This window comes from Lygodium microphyllum, chromosome 27, assembly GCF_053477565.2.
Source record: "Lygodium microphyllum isolate KBCC chromosome 27, Lygodium_microphyllum_v1.1.10, whole genome shotgun sequence".
In the NCBI taxonomy this organism is placed as follows: domain Eukaryota; kingdom Viridiplantae; phylum Streptophyta; class Polypodiopsida; order Schizaeales; family Lygodiaceae; genus Lygodium; species Lygodium microphyllum.
The window spans coordinates 83,067,886-83,087,378 of NC_141161.1; the positions used below are offsets into that span (position 1 = coordinate 83,067,886).

A 19,493-nucleotide genomic window follows, 5' to 3' on the forward strand; every position below is an offset into this window, starting at 1 on the left:
AATTCCAAAAGAGAGGCTTGCCTCATTCACATACGCTCTTAATATTAGAACCATGCTTTAAGCCATTAGAAGCACATCATTATGATAGACTGGTGTGCGCTGAGCTACCTGATAAGGAAAGGTTTTCGGATTTGTATCGAATTATTACTAAATGTAACATACATGGTTCGTGTGGTGAGTTCAATCCAAAAAGTGCTTGCATGGTGGATGGAAAGTGTATAAAGGATTATCCAAAAAAGTTTATACATACAACTACAGTTGATAAAATTGGTTATCCTTTATACAGACATCAAGAGGATGGAAGGACTCATAATGCTAATGGTAACCTCTTGGATAACCGATGGATAGTGCCTTACAATCCTTATTTGAGTTCCAAGTATAGTGCTCACATAAATGTTGAGGTTTGCTCGAAAATTGCAGCTATCAAATATTTGTATAAATATGTATATAAGGGCCATGATTGAGCAACCATTCGGTTTACAAGTACGCGTGGTTCCAGATCCAATGATATTGACACAGAAAATATTGATGCATAAAATATTGATGAGATTGAGAGGTACTTAGATGCACGATATATTTCAGCTTTGAAGCATGTTGGCGAATACTTGAATTCAAACTTCATGATGAGAAACCCGATATTCAACGATTGCAAATACATTTACCTGGAGAGAATATTGTTTCCTTTTGTGACTCAGATAACATTTGTGATGTGGTGCAAAATGAAAATGCTCAAAAAACAACTCTCACAGAATGGTTTACATGCAGTCGTTTGCACCCTGACGCTAACATAATTCTCTATCAAGACTTTCCAATGTTTTGGGTTTGGAATGCACACAAAAAAATGTGGACAAAGAGAAAGCAAGGAAACACGTGGTCGAATATACTTTGTTTCACCTACGTGTGGAGAAAAATACTATTTGCGCCTACTACTCACTGTATGCAAGGGGTGCACATCCTTTGAGGCATTGCGTACAGTTGATAATGTGGTATATTCAACTTTTAAGGAGGCTTGCATTGCAAAAGGAATGTTGGAAACAGATGATGAATGGCAAATGTGTTTTCGTGAAGCTGCATTGATGCAAACCGGTGCTCAATTAAGAAATTTGTTTGCATCCATCTTGGTATTTTGTTCGCCTGCCCGACCTGGGGCTCTATGGGAAGAGCTCTTAGTTCCGCTGACAGAGGATATAAAACATCGACTCTTCTTGCAAAATAGGCGAAATGTTGATATGCAAGATGAGGCCAATAATCATGCGTTGATGCATATTCAAAAACTTTTAGATCAAGATGGATGCAATTTGACAGAGTATCATGGATTGCCTGAGGTGACAATGCAAGAGTACACAAATCCTTTGATCCTTGATGAACAACTATATGATAAGGTAGAACAAGAGAATACCTTCTTAACAATGCAAGCTATGTTGAATGATGGACAAAGAAATTGTTTTATGACAATAATGAATGCTATTGATAGTGGTTTGGGTAAACCATTTTTCTTAGATGGCCTAGGCGGTTCTGGAAAAACATTCCTATACAAATGTTTGCTTGCAAAGCTTCGCAGTCAAGGTCGCATTGCCATAGCTACAGCATCCTCTGGTATTGCTACATTGCTTTTGCCACATGGTCGTACTGCCCATTCAAAGTTCAAAATTCCATTGCAAGCAGATAATAATTGTACATGCAATATACCTGTTCAAAGTCACCTTGCAGCACTATAAAAAGAGGCAAGTCTTATTTTGTGGGATGAAGCTCCTATGTTGCATCGTAATACCTTTGAGGCACTGGACAGAACTTTAAAGGATATAAAGCAGTGTGATATGCCATTTGGTGGTAAAGTTATTCTACTAGGTGGAGATTTTAGGCAAATATAACATGTTGTACCAAAGGGTACGCGTGAAGATATTATCGGTGCTGCTATATGTTGTTCCAATTTGTGGCAATATTTTAATGTTTTGAAACTTACACAGAATATGCGGGTCGCATCAGATCAGGATTAGTTTGTTGCATGGCTGCAAGACATTGGAGATGGAAAAGATTTGACACATACTAATAATATATTACAAATTCCACCTGCATTGTTGTTAAAGGGAGGATCTATACAAGACTTGATCAATTTTTTCTATCGTGAAATGATTTATGTAATTGATTACAAAACGTTCTTTAGTGGACGTACCATTCTTGCACCTCGAAACAATGATGTGGAAATGATAAATAATCATGCATTGCAGCTGATGCCGGGAGAGGTTAAACAATACTACAGTCTTGATTCTGTGGATAGAACAGAGGAGAACTCATTCCTCTATTCGTGGAATATCTAAATTCCCTTGACTTCGGTGAAGGTATTCCTCCTCATATCTTGCTGCTCAAAGTAAATGCTCCAATAATATTACTCAAGAACTTGAATCCTTCTAAAGGTTCATGCAATGGTACTAGGCTGTATGCAAGGCTTTCAATAACAAGGCCATTGATGCAGAGATAATTACAAGGACCAATATTGGTGACAGAGTTTTTATTCCGAGGATAACTTTCATCCCAACTACACTGGAACTTCTTTCCTCAATGAAACGCTTGCAATTCCCAGTCCGTTTGGCGTTTGCAATGACAATCAACAAATCTCAAGGCCAAACGTTATCGTGTTTGGGGATTATCTAAAAACCCTAGTCTTTACTCATGGTCAACTCTATGTTGCTTTCTCAAGAGTAAAGTCTCCGGACAGATTGAAAGTCTTGATTGATGAGAAAGAGGACATGGTAAATGGTACCATCAATATTGTATATAAAAAAGTTTTACAGAAAGTATTGTAACCTCTATTTTTTCAAAAGTGTAATCTTTATTCTCTCATATTATATTTGCATAGTATTTTTATTTCAATACAATCAAAGCCTTTTTTTCTTCTTTGTTCACATATCTATAAAATATAGTGTTGTACTTTCTTATGCTCTTTTTTAGTAGTGAGTTCTTCGTCGATGAAAAGTAAGTTTGACTTATTTTCTCTGATTTAATACTTTAATGTTTTAATCATATCTCTCATGTATGGATAGATATTCATGATTTTATGTAGAGTTAAACGTATGTTTGTTTTACTATATGAGAACATAGTGTTTAAATTATTTCTACCATAAAAAGTTATTTGAACTTTCTATCATAACGATAATGTTTTTTTTCTCATATTATATTTGCATAATATTTTTGGTGCAATATCATCAAAGTTTATTTATTCTTGTTTTATCATATATTATCAAGAAATGAACTATTTTATTGTCTTTTGTTTAAGTATTAAGGTTTTCAAAGAAAAGTAAGTTCAATTTTTTTTCTTTAACAAAAAATGAAATGTTTTAATCTCTCATGCTCTTTTGAAATATTATATTTCTTGAATAAAACCATGTTTGACTTATTTTCTATGAAATTTTGTTTGCATTTATACAAAAGTAAGTTTTGCGAAATTATCATGTATAAAGTTCTTTTATATAATATGCATTACAAACTCTTTTTCTCTTCTAAATTGGTCTTCTAATTTCAATATTGTAAAGTCATTTTTTTCCTTTTTTAAAATTTGATCAATATTACTAATTTTTATGTTTTCTAAATTTTATTAATAGATGGCCCAAACAGTGTTCGAATATTATCGTGCCTCTCCTTATCAAATGAGACTTCAAGAAGCATTGCGAACTATTGCTACGGATGATATTATCCATAGAACTTTGGCTAGGGTAATCGAAAGATTACCCAATGATGGATTTACTAATGGAAACACTCCTTTATATGTAGAAATTTTATATTTTGGATGGATCCAATGCTACTATGTTGGACAAACAGATGTTGAGTACTTCATATCTTGGTCCCACACTAGACACATACCGAATGACTGGAGTAAATGGGAGTTTCAAGATTTATCAAGTTTTGTAACTTTGCATCAATTTCATCCAAATTCCGCCGATTGCTCTACTAATGTTAGAGTGAATCATATCATGTCCCCAGGTAATACTTACTCACCATTTTCATTAATGTTTTGCTTTATAAATTTAATATTGTTATTTCTAAAGTCTTTTTTTTTCGTTTTTAGATGTTGCAACTCAATCTGGGGCGAGGCATGTCATAGCTCCGCCCACACATGTTCCCCGTGCTAGATCCACTGTTGATAATTCATCTAAGAAGAGAAAGCTTTCTTTTCGATAGTTGATTTTCGACAGTACAACTATCTTTTTGAAAACATTATATACTTTCTTTTTCATTTACCTATTGTTATAGTTGGAATTCTTTCAGTGATATTTAAAAATCACTTTTACTTCAGTTATCTTTTCCAATTATTATGGTTGAGATAATCAATGTTATTGTATTGAATTGTTAGATTTTATAATGAAGTTTAAAAATTACAAGACTATTTGATTCATTACTAAGTGGAAGAATGTGTGAACAAATTAAAATATTTGTGCTTCACATTTCGACGTGAAGCGCCGGGCTGAGTCTAGGCGCGGAGCGCCTAATTCGGTTGTAAAGGGGATGCTAACTCAAGATAACTAAACCCGAAACGTACATGCCATCACATTGTTCTATTGGTTTGCACATTGTTCGAAAACAAAAACTGAGCCGAAGATCTTCAAAGGCATTAGTTTGCGACCAACTTGGGTGTGTAAAGCTTTATTGCTTTGCCAATTATTTTTCTATTAGTTTGCGCATTGTGAAAGGCTCTGCAAATGTACAATAGCTTTATTCACCAAAAGCACAAGGGTGATATCAGACAAGCTTTATTCCTCACACACAAGGCATGAATGAAAAACCGTTAGCCAAAACCTTTTCTGGAAGAGCAAATTTAATCGAGTTACACATGCTCATGAGTCAAGCCTTGTAGACCTAAATCTGGCAAGGCACATTAACAAATTTAACAAGGCGTGAGTGGAGATGAGCAAGAGGGGCAGACCAGGCGAGACGACTCTCTCTCTCTCCGTGTCTGCCTGTCTCTCTCCCAAGTCCCGATTTGCCAACAAGTGTGGATAATAACATGGAGTCTGGACCAACGGTTGCGCTCAGGAATCTGTCGAGCACTCCATCCACCACAACGTTGGCCACCTCCTCACGAAATGCCTAACCAATCCCACACGTAAAGGCTATGCATCAATGACAACAATTGCAACGGCCTCTTTAACCAGCCATCGCACGGCCCCATTTAACCAGGAGCTAAGGGTCAATTATGATAATCTTTGTCTTGGCAATGTCCACCTTGTCACTGCACTATTATATAAACATATGCCTTAAAAGGCAATCCAAACATCGTCCACTGAAATTTTAGGCTGATCCACATGTTTTCCCAAGGCATAAATGCCATGTTACATGCACATCACCCTAAAGTTTATATTGTATCTTAGGGTTGCATGTCCCCCACCCCAAAGTTGATATTGTATCTTAAGGTTGCATGTCCCCTTACAATTCATAATCCTTTTTAATCATTTCACCAAAGGTCAAAGGTATGATGTGATGCCTTGCATTGAGTTGTATGCATAATTCAGCTTTTGATATATGTAAATGTATGCATACATGTACGAAGAGTTATGTGAGATTATTTAATATATTCAATGAGCTATAGTGTGTGATGTTATAAGCTTGGATATGGATTAACATACTTTCTTCTAGACACAAGCTTTATTACTAATGTAGTCTTCTCTCTCAGGCTTTCTTGCCCAACCAAACCCAAACTACTCTAAAAGAATAGCTGTGCATTTGCATTGAGATGTATGCATAGTCCCACTTTTAATATATGTAAATGTACATGAACGAAGAGTTGTACAATTATTTTAATATATTCAATGAGATGAGATATAATGTGTGATGTTATATGTTTGGATATGGATTAACATACTTTCTTTTGGACTCAAGCTTTCTTGCCCAACCAAACCCAAACTTCTCTAGAAGAATAAAGATGTGAGTCATTGTTGTAGCATGACTCTCTCTCTCTCTCTCTCTTTATGACTCCCACCAAACTTAACTCCCAATGTGAAAAAACCAATCTCCTTAAGTCTTGATGCCCTTTTTCATTGTGCCACCAAAACTCAAGTCATGACTAACCCCCTAGCCCTCGGAATCCCAAACCAAAACCAAACCCAAACCCACCAAACTTAACTCCCAATGTGAAAGAAATAATCTCCTTAAGTATTGATGTCTTTTTCCCTTATGCCACCAAAACTTGACGCCCCCTAACCCTCCAAATCCGAAACCCACCAAACTTAACTCCCAATGTCAAAAAACTAATCTCCACCCTTTTCCCTTGTGCCACCAAAACTCAAGTCATGACTAACCCCCTCCTCAAAATCCCAAACTAAACCCAAACCCTAGCTCCTCCCAAGACACTAACCCCCTTCCCTATCTCCTTAAGTATTGATGCCCTTCAAAGAATCAATGCTCCCTCCCCTATTGAAGTCCTAACACTCCCCAGCCCTCCGAATCTGAAACCCACTAAACTTAACTCCCAATGTCAAAAAACTAATCTCTGCCCTTTTCTCTTGTGCCACCAAAACTCAAGTCATGACTAACCCCCTAGCCCTCGAAATCCCAAACTAAACCCAAACCCTAGCTCCTCCCAAGACACTAACCCCCTTCCCTATCTCCTTAAGTCTTGATGCCCTTCAAAGAATCAATGCTCCCTCCCCTATTGAAGTCCTAACACTCCCCAACCCTCGAAATTCCAAACTAAAATCAAACCCTAGCTCCTCCCAAGACACTTTAACCCCCTTCCCTATCTCCCTAAGTCTTGATACCCTTCAAAGAATCAATGCTCCCAAACTCAAGTCATGACTAAACCCCTAGCCCTCGAAATCCCAAACTCAACCCAAACCCTAGCTCCTCCCAAGACACTAACCCCCTTCCCTATCTCCTTAAGTCTTGATGCCCTTCAAAGAATCAATGCTCCCTCTCGTATTGAAGTCCTAACACTCCCTAGCTGTAATATTTCCACACGAAATATTAATAATTGTAGACCCCGCACACACCGCGCAAGAGCAATTTCAAGTGACCTCCCCGCGACAAAAAGACCCTGGGCTAAGTGCTTACTCCGCATGTATCAACGAACTCCAACCCGCGTCGTGTATGGAAGACCGTGGCTAAAAACCCATAGCCCCATGAGAACACCCCTTTCAAGGGAAAAAAAAGGGGATAATGGATAAATTTTGGCAAATTTTTTTATAATAATCCCCTCCCCCTCAATTGATGCATGGCGGGGAGAGGGAGTATGGAGGAAGTGTGAGAGGAGTAGAAGAGCACGGGGGGAGGAGGAAGCATGCAACCAGCCATGTGTATGGCTATTCCCCCCCCCCCCCCCCCTTCCACACTATAAGAACACCCCTCCCCAAGCTTGAGGGGAGGGGAGAGAAGATCGTGGAGATGCTGCCCTGCTCGTCTGCCACGCTGCCACCACCAGTCCGTTGCCGCCAGGCTGCGCGCCCTGCCGTCCTCATCACCATCATCTTCATCATCATTACCATCACCATCATCATCCTCTTCAGCATCGTCGTCATCTTCCTCCTCTCCAATCATTCTCTCTCCACGTCACACTTGTGCAACAAGTTGCAACGTCCCATGGTTTTATGACCAAATCACAAAATGGTATTGCCACTCCTTAGAGCAAGGTTGGTAAGTCCTAAGTACAAGTCAAATTATCTAGAGGATGAGTAGTCATCCTGCTACATCACCTTCCCTTGGGGCTAATTTGCCAAGTTAGGGAAATTATAAATTACCTAGCAAGCAATTGACCAATCAAGTGAGGACAACGGTGTTGTCCAGGATGTATTGACCTTAATATAAGGAAACCTAAGGTATTGACAATTTGGGTTAATAGGGTATAAACCCTAACCCAAGGAAAGAGGGTAAACAAGCAACTCAGCTTACGAAACCCTTGGGATCTTGCCAAGTCGCGATTGATCCCGGATCGAATGCTGGACGTATTCGGAGTGAAAGAATTATACCTTAGCAGTTGGCTATATAAACAACCACTGGAGTGCTTGTGTTTGTACACTTAGGAGCACTGTTTGTTCTTTTTTGCTCAAGGAACTAATGGTTGGAAAATAACTAATGCTTCAGGTTGAAAGCCTGGAGGGAGAGGCATCATCAATTACCCCCGACTGTCTACCTAACCCTATCCAAGGGGGTTGTTATCCACGCTGGGTACGTTGACCGAACCCACCGCGAGAGGTCTCTCCGTGGGTGGTACTTGGAGCAGGAGGACGCTTGGGTGCCAAGGGGAGCTCTGGCCGTAAATCCCTTGCCTCCAGACCCTGCACAAGAGGCCGACGTGACTCGAGATGGAATCTCGAGGCCCGCATACTAGTCAACGGGCGAAAACTTGGAATAGCAATCCCTGAGGATTGCTAGAATAGCCTTGAGGCGGATTATGGATTAGCCTTCAGGCGGATTATGGAATAGCCTTCGGACTGGATTATATGATATATTCCAAAGACTGATAAATAAAGATCAAATGTTGAAAAGGAACTTGATTGACATTGTTTTTCTATGTCAGTGCCTAAGTTACGTGAAAGAACAAGTGATAAATTGGTTAATTAAGGAAGCTATTTTTGCTTGTCAAACTAAATGTGGTAGGTAATTAGATAACTAAAGTAACCTGAGGAAAGTGAGTGGATGTGACCCTGGGTCCATCCTACGAAAGGGTGGCCCCGGTTGGCCAGGAACTTTTCTCAAAGGAATTGACAGCAAGATAAACGATGACCTAGAATCTATAAAGCTAGAGTTCCGACTTATGCTGTTTTAGGGGAGCGGAATGGGACTATGCCTTACGGGCAGAGAGGTCGAGCTTCGCATCCCTCTCATTTTCCATTCTCCTTGAACCAAGTGTGGTATAAATCCGCTTCGGCCTTGACGTTTCTACGTAAAGTAGTTTGTTTGGGGCTCGACGCTAGCTACTTTCTAGGAACTTGACCATTAGGAAAACCTTGATTCAGGTCGGTCATGAGTGGGAACGGTCGGAATCTTCTTCTTCGTGGCAGACTTGGGAAGACCTAGATCGCAAACCCCGTGACATTCCATGGGGGTGCCGGGCGGCGCCTTCTGGACTCTCTTCCTGATGGGCTACTAAGATGTATCCTGTAAGTGGACAGGGGGACACGTTGTAGTTGGTATCAGAGTCACCAACCCACGAGGATCTAATATTTACAAGGAAACTTAATGAGGGAAAATAGAGCAAATGTTGCTATTAAGAACATTTGCTTACTTACTTATCGATATTGGCATTACTTACTTATAGAACAAATTCTTGGTGTTGCAAGTTATGTTTATGACCGCGATGCGTGCCTCGGATTATCGACAAAGGCTAGGTATAATGAATAGCCTAGACCGCATCTACAATCCTTCACCCTTGTGCGTGGAACGGAGATGGACGGGTGATTCAGGAATTTATTACATAGCTATCCACCGACTTGCGTACCTTCAAACCGACTTGAAGAGAATCAAGTGGATGGAGGACTTAAAGATCGTGAAGTTGTTCACCTTTGTTGAGGCTAACGCAAACACAACCCTACATGTTGGCGGTTGAAAGGTCAAGCAGAACAAGTATGTGTACAAGGAAGTAACTCGAATAATCCCTGCCGACAAAATCAAGGTGTTGGGACGTTATGAGAAGAACGGGTATCAAAGGAAGGGATACCCTAAGCTTCCTATGACCTATCGATTCTTGAAAATCTATGACCCCAATCCATATTATTACTTAGTTCCCGTAGTTGAATGTAACACAATCTTATTCTCCCCAAATTGATGTATCAACTTGCTCTACCTTCGCAAATAAAAGGGCTATATCCACATGAATGAATAAGATTTTTTTTTATCAATGACTGTCTTAGCTGTAAATATTGGTAAAGGAGTTAAGTGATTAGGTCACTTGGCTAAAAGCTAAACAGGGCATGTTAACGTAATGTGAGAAACGCTTAACAAGTTTCTAACGTAAGGAATCTTAATGCCCAGGCGCAACCTCAAATGCAGATTCCTAGTCCGACCCCTACATCAAGTACAGCTGTAATCCAAGAGAAGAAGTTCCTTCTCAAGCAGATCAAGCCACCTGAATTCGATGATAAGGGAAGGACCGTCCAAACTGATGCCAAGGTCTGGATCGAATCCATGGAGGATTACTTCGAAGCAGCAAGGAATGCACCCGCTAACCAAGCAATGCTCGCCAAACTGAAGCTTACCGGTGAAGCAAGACTTTGGTGGAAGAAATGGTACAGAGACCAAGGGATCTCGGAAGGGTCGATTACTTGGGAGAAGCTTAAAAGAGCTGTGCGAGGGACATATTTACCACCTACCTACTACACGCAGAAGATGAACGAATTCTATGAATTAAAGCAACTTTGTCTATCCCTTGATGCATACTATTCAAAGTTCATCTCTCTTTTAAAGTACGTGCCGCAAATGGATATGACACAACAAGTGTCAAAGTTTTGTGCCGGATTAAACCCACCCATAAACACTCGCCTGGAATCAATGCACCCAACAGACCTTCAGGACGTGCTCATTCGAGCTGCACCGATAATACAGGAGATGCAGACCAAGCCTAGAAATAACAAGACTTGGTCTTACAGAGATCAGAACAAGGGAGTGTATAGGTCTCAGACCAAGAGAGCGCAGGGCCAAAACCAGGAACAAAGGAAGAAAGCTAGGGCAAATGCTGCTAACAACTTCGTTCCTACCCAAGGTAATGGCCACAATATCCGTTGCTTCCATTGCAACGAGCCTGGACGCTTTAAAAGACAGTGTCCCAATCTTAACAGAGGACAACGTCAATGGCCATTCCAAGGAGCCACCCATGGGCAAGGAGCCACCGTTATGGCCAGAGGGAGAACCTCCATTATTTCCAACAAGGAGCTGTGTGATGAAGAAGACCCATCCATGGAAGCAGACATTGAGAGGGCAACAATTCATGCCGCCCTTCACAAGAAAGGCCCGAATCGCCAATTCTTAGTGATTCAAACTTCATCAGATTATCAAGGTAAAAGCTTCAAAACCTTGATTGATTGTGGCAGTACACATTCCTTCATTTCACCAGTCTGTGCAAGAAGATTAGGAATAGCCACAAATGATGCACCTACCTTACTTATGGAATTAGCAAATGGTCATGAGGTCACTTGCACCAGGCAAACTACTAAGGTGAGATTCCTACTGGGTGGAAAGTCGACTTCGGCTAGATTCAGGGTTATGAACCTAGGTGTCCACGAGTGTTTGCTCGGAATGGATTGGCTTAAACCTAATGATGCCCATATTCACTGTGGAAAGGGCGAAGTCTCCTTTCGAAATTCTGAAGAGGAATCTGTCACAACCCAAGGAGAGGTTGGGAAGCCAAAAATTCAACTGGCCAAAGCATCTCGGATAATAAAAGGAGTTAGAAAGGGGCTACCTGTCTATTTGATTAAGCTAAATAAGCTAGATCAGAATCAGGAGTCTAGGGAAGAACCTTCACGGCTAAGAGCTGACAGAGCTTCCTCCTCAAAGGGAAGTCGATCACAAAATCAAGCTAGCGCCAAGAGCTGCACCAATCGCAAAGAGGCCATATAGGATGTCCATCTCGGAAGCGATTGAGTTGAAGGAGCAACTCAAGCAACTGTTAGACCAAGGCTACATCTGTCCTAGCAGTTCACCATGGGGAGCTCTAGTGCTGTTCCAGAAGAAGAAAGATGGAATGCTTCGGCTATGCATTGACTACAGAGGGTTGAATCAATTAACCATTAAGAACAAGTACCCCATTCCATGAATAGATGAACTTCTTGACCGTCTTCAAGGTGCGAAGATCTTCTCCAAGATTGATCTCAGGTTTGGATGTTATCAGATAAGGATCAAGGACGAGGATATTCCAAAGACAGCATTTAGCACAAGATATGGACACTTTGAATTCCTAGTCATGTCATTCAGGCTGACAAATTGCACCTGCTATCTTCAACAGGTTAATGCAGGATATCTTTAGACCCTATCTTGATGACTTCGTACTCGTCTTCTTTGATGATACCCTAGTCTACTCCAAACAGAAAGAAGATCATGAACCCCAACTTCGCATTGTTCTTGAAATAATGAGGGCACACAAGCTTTATGCCAAGAAGAAGAAGTGTGTATTTTTCAAGCAACAGATTGAATATCTAGGATTCATTGTATCAACGGAAGGAATTTCAGTGGATTCGGCCAAGGTCAGAGACTTTCTGGAGTGGCCAACACCAACAACTGTCAAAGAAATACGTAGTTTTCTTGGATTGACAGGATGATACATGGTCTTTATCAAAAACTATGCCTTGATTGCAGCGCCTCTGACAGATCTACTGAAGAAGCAAGTATCAATTGTGTGGTCACCTACTGAACATACCAGCTTTTACAAACTAAAGCAAAGCTTGGTATCAGCACCCATCCTGAAACTTTCGGACCTTAGCAAGGAGTTTGAAGTGATAACTGATGATAGCACACTTACCTTAGGATGTGCGCTTATGAAAGAAGGTCATCCTGTAACACACTCTTCAAGGAAACTGAAGAGCCATGAAAGGAATTATGCTACCCACAATCTGGAGCTGTTGGTTGTCATCCATGCTCTCAAGCTTTGGAGACACTACTTGCTGGGTAATAAGTTTACCCTAGTGACGGATCATAAAAGTCTTAAATGGATTTTTACCCAGAATGAGCTCAATATGAGACAACGTCGATGGATTGAACTGCTGGAGGAATATGATTTTGAGATCAAATACCGGCCTGGAAAGGAGAATGTAGTTGCCGATGCACTCAATTAAGGCATTTCTGAATTCTCTGATTTTGCAAGATCCATCAATGGCTAGATCTCTAGTCACAAAGGTATCCATGCCAAACAACCCAATTCTTGAGCTAGCTAAAGAAGAGGCATGCCATGACCCAACCTATCAGAAATTGCCAAGGGAGATCCCTATCAAAGATCAAGACCCGAAGCTACAAGCAAAGTATCAAGAATTCACTATCAATAATGGACTTGTCTACTATAGAACGAGATTATGTATACCGGCAAGCCAATCACTCAAGCGGAAGATACTTTGGGAAGCCCATGACTCCCCTTTCTCAGGACATCCTGGCTATGCCAAGACCCTTAAGGTAGTCAAGAAGAGCTATTATTGGGAGAGGATCAAAGGTGATGTTCTCAAATATGTCACGGAATGTTTGTCTTGTCAACATATTAAGGTAGAACATGTCAAAATGCCATGAAAATTGCAACCACTTGACATTCCCCAAATGAAATGGGAATTCATTAGTATGGACTTTGTTGTTGGTCTACCCCAAGTTCAGGGAGGATACAACTCCATTATGGTTGTGGTAGATATGCTCACCAAGGTTGCACATCTTACCCCTGTTAAGACAAACTATAAAGCCTCATACATTGCAAGGTTATTCATCAAGGAGATTTTCAAACTGCATGGGTTACCCAGAAGAATCATTAGTGATCATGACTCTCTCTTCACATCACACTTCTGGAGGGCTATCTTCGAGGCCATTGGGACTCAACTATGTTTCAGTATAGCTTACCATCCCCAAATCGATGGTCAAACGGAACGAGTCAACCAAGTCATTGAAGATATGCTAAGGGCACACTGCTGTCGCGAGCCCAAAAAGTGGATTCAATATTTGCCACTAGTTGAGTTTGTCTACAATGCTTCCTACCAACAAAGCATTCAGATGACCCCTTTTCAAGCATTGTATGGGCACGATTGTCGTAGTCCTTTAAACTTTTTAGATCCAACCTTGAGGGTTGAAGCTTCAAAGCAGATGCTGGAAGATATGGATGACCAAATCAAGTCAATAAGACAGGACATCCAAGCCGCCAAGGACATGCAAAAGGCTTACATGGACTTGAAGCATCAAGACAGATCCTTCGTTGAAGGTGATATGGTCTTCATTCGCGCACATCCAAAGAAGAGTTCCCTATCCTTGGGTGAGTGCAAAAAGCTAAGTCCAAGGTATTGTAGACCCTACAAGATTCTCAAGTGTCTAGGGCCTAATGCTTACAGACTGCAACTCCCCGAAACCTAAAAGTTCATAATGTATTCCATATCAGTCTATTGAAAAAGTATGTGCCTAACCCTAGTCACGTGCTTGATGATCAACAAGTTGTAATGCCTAGCCAAGGAGTCCTTGAGCTACGGCCTGACGGGATCTTAGATGTTAGGGAGAGGCATTTGAGATCCAAAACCTTGAGAGAATACCTCGTCTAGTGGAAAGATTATCCTGAAGAGGATGCCACTTGGATGGATGAAAGTACTCTCAACCAACAATATCCCCAAATCTTCTCGAGATGAGGATATCTCGATTCATCTAAGGGGGAGAGAATGCAATATTTTCGCATGAAATATTAATAATTTTAGACCCCGCACACACCGCGCAAGAGCAATTTCAGGTGACCTCCCCACGACAAAAAGACCCTGGGCTAAGTGCTTACTCCGCATGTATCAACGAACTCCAACTCGCATCGTGTATGGAAGACCGTGGCTAAAAACCCATAGCCCCATGAGAACACTCCTTTTAAGGGAAGAAAAAGGGGATAATGTATAAATTTTGGCAAATTTTTTTATAATAATCCCCTCCCCCTCAGCCAATGCATAGCGGGGAGAGGGAGTATGGAGGGAGTGTGAGAGGAGTAGGAGAGCACGGGGGAAGGAGGAAGCATACAACCAGCCATGTGTATGGCTATTTCCCCCCTCCCCCCTTCCACACTATAAGAACACCCCTCCCCAAGCTTGAGGGGAGAGGAGAGAAGATCGTGGAGCTACTGCCATGCCCGTCTGCCACGCTGCCGCCACCAATCCATTGCCGCGAGGCTGCGCGCCCTGCCATCCTCATCACCATCATCTTCATCATCATTACCATCACCATTATCATCCTCTTCAGCATCATCGTCATCTTCCTCCTCTCCAATCATTCTCTCTCCACGTCTTTCATCCTGACTCAGAAGCTTGGAAGCTTCTATTAAAGCTTTCCATAATCCTTGTTCACCCCATGCTTTCAGATTTTCAAAACCATAAAACTGAAAGGCCCCAGTTTCTGCGCGGGAGAGAATTATCGGCCTAATAGGCAGTTTCGGAGATCGAGAAAAAGAGAAAGGAGAATTCGCGGAGTCCAAGTCCACTACGTCATCGATGGCTCCAAAGCAAAAATCGTGAGGCGCACACGCGAGAGCTTCTACTCCAAGTATGCGAGTGGACAACACCCCGAATCTTAATGCCCAGGTTCCGATTAATTCCCTACATGAAAAGGATGCATTCGAGCATGTTTTTAATTCACATAGGCAAATTTGAATACATTGGAAAATGTATATATACTTGCATCGAATTACCAAGTTGCATGACGACTACTTGCATGGTCATGGTAGTTGCATTCTTGAACGCATATAGCATAAGATAAAAGATGGATTTTTCTAAAGGCATCCTTGTTGCCTCGCAAAAAGAACAGCGCATAATGCACTTAGGTAATAATTTCCTAGCTGTGTTTCACATATAAAATCATCGTAGACGCCCATTGAATGATGTCCAAATGGTCGCAATGCATGGAAAATTGCATGCGAAGATGGTTGCATTTTAAGTCGGGTTAAGTGCTAAAGGAAGTATTAATTTAATATTGGACTCATGGTATTCGCTCATGCATGGAGTCCTTTTTATCAAAGTTTGAATGCATCATCATCAAAAGTATTTAAAGCTTTGATTTCGTAGCATCATTATAGCTTAGGGCAAGGAAAAGAAAAGATCTTTGTAAATCTTTTAGCTGCATAGAAAGAAAAGGTTTTTAGTCTTGAAATCGCAAATTTGCTTGGAATGATACATCGCATACATCTTGCAATTCCTTGCATCTTTTAGGAAAAAGTACTTGCTAATTTAGAAAGAAGTATATGCATCTTTAAAACGGGATGATCGTCTCTAATCGTGGGTTAGTTAAATCTACTAAGTAATTCATGTATAGTTGAAGCATGGGAATCATAAAGGTATGATTAGTTAGTGTATGACGATCACCTCTAAGTGCTAGGTAGGGTTACGTTATGCTAAAATTCTGCCTAGTATCGCACTTGGTTTGCCGATATAATATTTTCGATCCCAAGATCCTACCCACATTCATGGAATGTTAGGGTTAGCTAAACGCTCGTGCAAGATTGATCTAGGGTTCTTACCTTAATGATCAGATGACCAAATGCTGGATTTCCGCAAGGAAATTAGGAACCCTAGGGCCATAGTGTTATCGGCCTAGTAGGGTTAGGGTTGGATTGGGTCAATAGGACTCCCAAACCCTATATCTTGGTCAAAGGTATTCTTGACCAAGGAATACTGTGTGATGGAAGAAATAATCCCACAAGTTAGATTTGACACTTATCTCGTGCAACAAGTTGCAACGTCGCATGGTTTTATGACCAAATCACAAAATGGTATTGCCACTCCTTAGAGCAAGGTTGGCGAGTCCTAAGTACAAGTCAAATTATCTAGAGGATGAGTAGTCATCCTGCTACATCACCTTCCCTTGGGGCTAATTTGCCAAGTTAGGGAAATTGTAAATTACCTAGCAAGCAATTGACCAATCAAGTGAGGACAACGGGGTTGTCTAGGATGTATTGACCTTAATATAAGGAAACCTAAGGTATTGACAATTTGGGTTAACAGGGTATAAAAACCCTAACCCAAGGAAAGAGGGTAAACAAGCAACTCAGCTTACGAAACCCTTGGGATCTTGCCAAGTCGCGATTGATTCCGGATCGAATGCTAGACGTATTCGGAGTGAATGAATTATACCTTAGTAGTTGGCCGTATAAACGACCACTGGAGTACTTGTGTTTGTACACTTAGGAGCACTGTTTGTTCTTTTTTGCTCGAGGAACTAATAGCTGGAAAATAACTAATGCTTCATGTTGAAAGCCTGGAGGGAGAGGCAGCATCAGTTACCTCCGACTGTCTGCCTGACCCTATCCAAGGGGATTGTTATCTACGCCAGGTACGTGACCGAACCCGCTGCGAGAGGTCTCTCCGTGGGTGCTACTTGGAGTAGGACGCTTGGGTGCCAGGGGGGCTCTGGCCGTAAATCCCTTGCCTCCGGACCTTGCACAAGAGGTCGACGTAACTCAAGATGGAATCTCGAGGCCCGCATACTAGTCATCGGGTGGAAACTTGGAATAGCGATCCCTGAGGATTGCTGGAATAGCCTTCGGGTGGATTATGGATTAGCCTTTGGGCGGATTATGGAATAGCCTTCGGGCTAGATTATATGATGTATTCCAAAGAGTGATAAATAAAGATCAAATATTGAAAAGGAACTTGATTGACATTGTTTTTCTATGTCAGTGTCTAAGTTACGTGAAGAAACCAGTGATAAATTGGTTGATTAAGCTGTTTTTGCTTGTCAAACTAAATGTGGTAGGTAATTAGATAACTAAAGCAACATGAGAAAAGTGCGGTGGATGTGACCCTGGGTCTGTCCTATGGAAGAGTGGTCCCGGTTGGCCGGGAACTTTTCTCAAAGGAATTGACAGCAAGGTAAACGATGACCTAGAATCTATAAAGCTAAAGTCCCGATTTATGCTGTTTTAGGGGAATGTAATGGGACTCTGCCTTACGGGCAGAGAGGTCGAGCTTCGCATCCCTCTCGTTTCCCATTCTCCTTGAACCAAGTGCAGTATAAATCCGCTTCAACCCTGACGTTTCTGCGTAAAGTAGTTCGAACGCTAGCTACCTTCTAGGAACTTGACCATTAGGAAAACCTTGATTCAAGTCGGTCCTAAGTGGGAACGACCGGAATGTTTCCGCTTCGTGGCAGACTCAGGAAGACCTAGATCGCAAACCCCGTGACATTCCATGGGAGTGCCGGGCGTCGCCTTTTGGACTCTCTTCCCAATGGGCTGCTAAGACATGTCTTGCAAGTGGACAGGGGAACACGTTACACTAGCCCTTCTAATTCGAACCCTGATTCAGGTCGGTCCTAAGTGAGAACGGCCGGAATGCTTCCGCTTCGTGGCAGACTCAGGAAGACCTAGATCGCAAACCCCGTGACATTCCATGGGAGTGCCGGGCGGTGCCTTTTGGACTCTCTTCCCAATGGGCTGCTAAGACGTGTTCTGCAAGTGGACAGGGGAACACGTTATACTAGCCCTTCTAATCCGAACCCTGATTCAGGTTGGTCCTAAGTGAGAACGGCCGGAATGCTTCCGCTTCATGGCAGACTCGGGAAGACCTAGATCGCAAACCCCGTGACATTCCATGGGAGTGCCGGGCGGTGCCTTTTGGACTCTCTTCCCAATGGGCTACTAAGACGTGTCCTACAAGTGGACAGGGGGACATGCTACACTAGCCCTTCTAATCCGAAACCCACCAAACTTAACTCCCAATGTCAAAAAACTAATCTCCGCCCTTTTCTCTTGCGCCACCAAAGCTCAAGTCATGACTAACCCCCTAGCCCTCGAAATCCCAAACTAAACCCAAACCCTAGCTCCTCCCAAGACACTAACCGCCTTCCCTATCACCTTAAGTCTTGATGCCCTTCAAAGAATCAATGCCCCCCTATTGAAGTCCTAACACTCCCCAGCCCTTCGAATCCGAAACCCACCAAACTTAACTCCCAATGTCAAAAAACTAATCTCGGCCCTTTTCTCTTGTGCCACCAAAACTCAAGTCATGACTAACCCCATAGCCCTCGAAATCCCAAACTAAACCCAAACACTAGCTTCTCTCAAGACACTAACCCCCTTCCCTATCTCCTTAAGTCTTGATGCCCTTCAAAAAATCAATGCTCCCTCCCCTATTGAAGTCCTAACACTCCCCAGCCCTCTGAATCCGAAACCCACCAAACTTAACTCCCAATGTCAAAAAACTAATCTCCGCCCTTTTCTCTTGTGCCACCAAAACTCAATTCATGACTAACCCCCTAAGCGCTCGAAATCCCAAACTAAACCCAAACTTAACTCCCAATGTAAAAAAACTAATCTCCACCCTTTTCTCTTGTGCCACCAAAACTCAATTCATGACTAACCCCCTAAGCGCTCAAAATCCCAAACTAAACCCAAATCCTAGCTCTTCTCAAGACACTAACCCCCTTCCCTATCTCCTTAAGTCTTGATGCCCTTCAAAGAATCAATGCTCCCTCCCCTGTTGAAGTCCTAACACTCCCCAACCCTTGAAATACCAAACTAAAATCAAACTAATCTCCACCTTTTCTCTTGTGCCACCAAAATTTAATTCATGACTAACCCCCTAAGCGCTCGAAATCCCAAACTAAACCCAAATCCTAGCTCTTCTCAAGACACTAACCCCCTTCCCTATCTCCTTAAGTCTTGATGCCCTTCAAAGAATCAATGCTCCCTCCCCTGTTGAAGTCCTAACACTCCCCAACCCTTGAAATACCAAACTAAAATCAAACCCTAGCTCCTCCCAATACACTTTAACCCCCTTCCCTAGCTCCTTAAGTCTTAATGCCCTTCAAAGAATCAATGCTCCCAAACTCAAGTCATGACTACCCTAGCTCTTCTCAAGACACTAACCCCC

The 19,493-nt window shown here is 41.9% G+C and overlaps 1 protein-coding gene across 1 annotated transcript; it reads left to right on the plus strand.

The window, feature by feature from the left end:
- Positions 1–827: 827 nt before the first annotated feature.
- Positions 828–1,718, plus strand: LOC148012538 (uncharacterized). The gene has a single exon (XM_087669166.1). The coding sequence runs from the start codon at positions 828–830 to the stop codon at positions 1,716–1,718; it is 891 nt and encodes a 296-aa protein (XP_087525292.1).
- Positions 1,719–19,493: the final 17,775 nt, after the last annotated feature.